The sequence below is a fragment of the Octodon degus genome, unplaced genomic scaffold (assembly GCF_000260255.1).
Source record: "Octodon degus isolate 3935 unplaced genomic scaffold, OctDeg1.0 scaffold00027, whole genome shotgun sequence".
In the NCBI taxonomy this organism is placed as follows: Eukaryota; Metazoa; Chordata; class Mammalia; order Rodentia; family Octodontidae; genus Octodon; species Octodon degus.
This window is the reverse complement of record NW_004524603.1, coordinates 15,518,791-15,522,433: the sequence shown is the minus strand read 5'-3', so window position 1 is coordinate 15,522,433 and position 3,643 is coordinate 15,518,791. Positions and strand designations below refer to the sequence as shown.

Below are 3,643 nucleotides of genomic sequence, written 5' to 3'. Positions count from 1 at the left end.
CTGGGTCCAATAGAACCACTCAGTAAAGTCACTCGCAGGTTCTAAATAGACCCCCACAACCTATGGTGTGAGACCATAAATATTTGGCTGGGTTTTTGTTTTGTTCTTTTGAGACAAGGTCTTACCATGTAGCCCAGGCTGGCCCCAATGTCATGATAGATACCCCTGCCTCAGGCTCCTGATTAGAGGCATGTACTACCATACCCAGCTAATGCTTGCTGTTTTGAACTGCTAAACTCTGGCAGTTAAACATCAACAGATACATACACTTATATATACAAACTTTCTACACTGGGAAGATAAGCAAACAAACTCTCTATACTACTAAACAGAAACCACTAGTGATGAATTGGACCTTCATAGGACTCAGCAACTAACCTCTCTTGGTTCTGTAACATTGTTTCAGACACCAAAAGCATTTTTCCTAAGGCTGTAACTGTTCCTTAACTTCTGTTTTGTTTCCCAACCTGGACAAATCAATGAAACCTACAACTAACTAGTAGCCTTGCAACTGGGGGTTCAGCTCAGCAGAAGAGGTTATTAGGCATGAAGTTATGGGTTTAATCTATAGCACACGCACACACACACAAAGTATCCTACCTTACTCCCAATTCTGGATTCTACCTTCCTAGTTCACTGAAACCAATTCAGCTTAATTAAATATACACCTCAGACCTTTGAAAAGGAAATACCACATACTAATGCCTTCATTACACTCTATCCCAAAGGTGTGCAGGAGAAACCAGTGCTCGGGCACTAAAGCAGGACTGCTGGAGGTGGAGTCAGTAATCCAAGCTGCAGGCCTCAGCCTCCTTAAATATGGGGATCAGATATGACTACCACACCCAACTAATTTTTTTTTTTTTTTTTTGGTGGAACCGGGAATTGAACTCAGGCCCTTGAGCTTGCCAGGCAAGTGCTTATTCCACTGAGCCATCTCCCCGGCCCCTAATTTTTTATTTTTTATTTTTTGGCGGAACCAGGGATTGAACTCAGGCCCTTGCGCTTGCCAGGCAAGAGCTGATTCTACTGAGCCATCTCCCCGGGCCCCCCAGATAATTTAGAACTAGATTTTCTTGTCTATTTTTTGATAGGGTCAGACTATGTAATTCACATTGGTCCCAAATTCCCTGCCATCTTGCCTCATCTCCCAGATGCTGGGATCACAGAATGCACCACAACACTAAGCCCAAAAGTAGGGCTGTTTGGAGTTTTTCAAATTGAAAGGGGGGGGCTGGAGAGATGGCTCAGTGGTCTAAAGCACCTACTTGGAACAAGCTTGGCAAAACACAGGGACCACGGTTTGATCCCCCAGCACCACATGCCAGCCAGCTCCGCCCACAGGTGGGCTGAACTGGCCACACACACAATAATAAATAAAATGTAAAAATAAATAAATAAAAATTAAAAAAAAAAACAAATTGAAAGGGGATGACAAGTTGGGAGTGAGCAGGAATGGATAGGAAGGAAGAAAAGCATTAAGATCTGCTATGTATCACATTATGTACTGCATGCCTATACTAATACAGGGCAGGCCAGATAGCTCAGCAGATTAAAGCACCTTCTTAGGCAGATGCGGGGACCAGGGTTCGATACCCCCACATGCGTGCTTGCCCCGCCCCTGGGGTGCGCTGAGACATGATTGAGACTGGGCATGGTGGCACGTGTCTGTAATCCCAGCACCTGGGATGCTGAAAACAGGAGAATCACTGAGTCTGATCTACAAAATGAGACCCTGTAGACTCTGTACTAAATACATAAAAATAAAATTTATACTAATAAAAAAATACTAATTCAAAACATGGAATACATTCTCTGTAAGACAATGCTGTCCACGTACTGACATTCCTAAGGAGAACTTCTCAAAGCATTAAGTAATTATATCTGCCTTGCCTGGGGTAATACAGCTAAGGGCCCTGGGTATGCCAGGTAAATGTTTTAGCACAGAGCTATACCTTTAGCCCTAAAGTATTAAACGTCTTTAATCTATTATGTATAAAGCTACTAACATTACATATTTTACTGTTTTCTTCTCACTCCCACCAGAATTTTGTTTTTCTTTTTGAGATAGGGTTTTGCCATGTTGCTCAAGCTGGACTTGAACTCATTATGTAGCCCAGGTTAGCCTCAAACTCACAAAAATCCTCCTGCCTCAGCCTCCTGAGTGCGGAATTACAGGCATGCACCACTCTGCCTAGAGTCAGAAATATATTAACTGATTCTTACCTGCAGCGGTCTCCATACACACAGTACCCTCGCTGGAAATACTTGCACACTACACCATAGGGACTGTCAGAAAGGTCATGTGAGTAGCGACAGTTATCTCCTTCCTTACAAACCCCATGCATGAAATACCTGCAAGACAAAGGACCATAAAGCTACATTAGAAAGAGGAAAGTAGGGGCTGTGGAGAAAGCTCAGTAGAATAAGCACTTGCTTTGCAAGCACAAGAGCCCGAGTTCAATCTCTGGTTCCACCAAAAAAAAAAAAAAAAGGAAAGCTAGTCATCAAAGAATTCAAGATTAATACATTTCTCTAGTAAATATACAAGTATAGGATATGAACAGAGAGTAACACTAGACCATACAGTAAGACCCATGTGGGCAGCGCAGTTGGCACAGGCACCAACTTAGGTCTCCAACATATACTCTATCACTGTAGATCAAGACTGACCATTGTCCTCATCTTACAGTTCCAATGAATAGCTTATTTTCCATTAACTTTAGCCACAATGGCGGCTCTATCTGTAAAACAATCAAAGATAAAGAAGCAAGAAACCAAAGAGAAGGGCCAGAGTACTGTTTCGTTTCACTTCTTGAAGAAAGCATTTTATAAGGACAAGATATAGCTCAGTGGCAAACCCTCTGCCTAGCAAACCAGAGGGAGAGAGCAAGGGGAGGAACAAAAAAAAGTAGGGAGAGAGAGAAGGAAGGGAGAGATCATTATGGGCTCCCTAGACCAATGATGGTGAACTTTTTAGAGACCAGTGCACAAGCTGCAACCCCAGCCCCACTCACTCATCACAAAGTGTTGGGCTCAGTGGAGTAAGTGATTCCCTGGCCAAGTGCAAGGACCTGAGTTCAATTCCCAGTACCGCAAAAAAAAAAAAAAAAAAAAAAGTGTCAACACTGCAATTGTATTTTGAGTACACAACACTCAGCTTTGGGGCAACTTGGCTGGTGTGCCTGACAAAGAGCGCTGTGTACCCGCTGCATCATGCACGCCATAGAGTCATCGCCACTGCCCTAGACCACTTTATAAAAAAGGAAATGGGCCAGCCAGCTGCCTTAAGGATTACAGGAAGTGGCTAGTGGATTCCAATCCTAGGCACAGAACCCATGCAGCAGCTTCTAGATGGACTTGGACCGCTGTCCGCAGCAGCAGCACTGGCAATCTGTTAGAGATCCGTATTCTGAGATCATACCAGGGACTTACTAGGTCAGAAAGGAGGTATGACTGGGTTTGGAGGAACACTCCTGTAATCCCAGGACTTGGCTACAAAGTGAGCTCAAGACCAGCCTCAACTGCATAAGGAAACCTTATCTCAAAAAGACAAAGAAACGGGGCCGGGGAGATAGCTCAGTGGAGTAAGTGCTTGTCTGGCAAAAATAAGGTTCTGAGTTTGATCCCTGGTACCACCCGG

General features: G+C 43.9%; 1 protein-coding gene across 1 annotated transcript in view; it reads right to left on the bottom strand.

Moving 5' to 3' along the window:
• Positions 1 to 3,643, bottom strand: part of Mkrn1 (makorin ring finger protein 1) — a 25,669-nt gene that overhangs the window by 11,458 nt on the left and 10,568 nt on the right. The window contains exon 2 of the mRNA XM_023712761.1: positions 2,227 to 2,355. Within this exon, the coding sequence (XP_023568529.1) occupies positions 2,227 to 2,355 (129 nt within the window). The remainder of the gene's footprint in view (positions 1 to 2,226; positions 2,356 to 3,643) is intronic.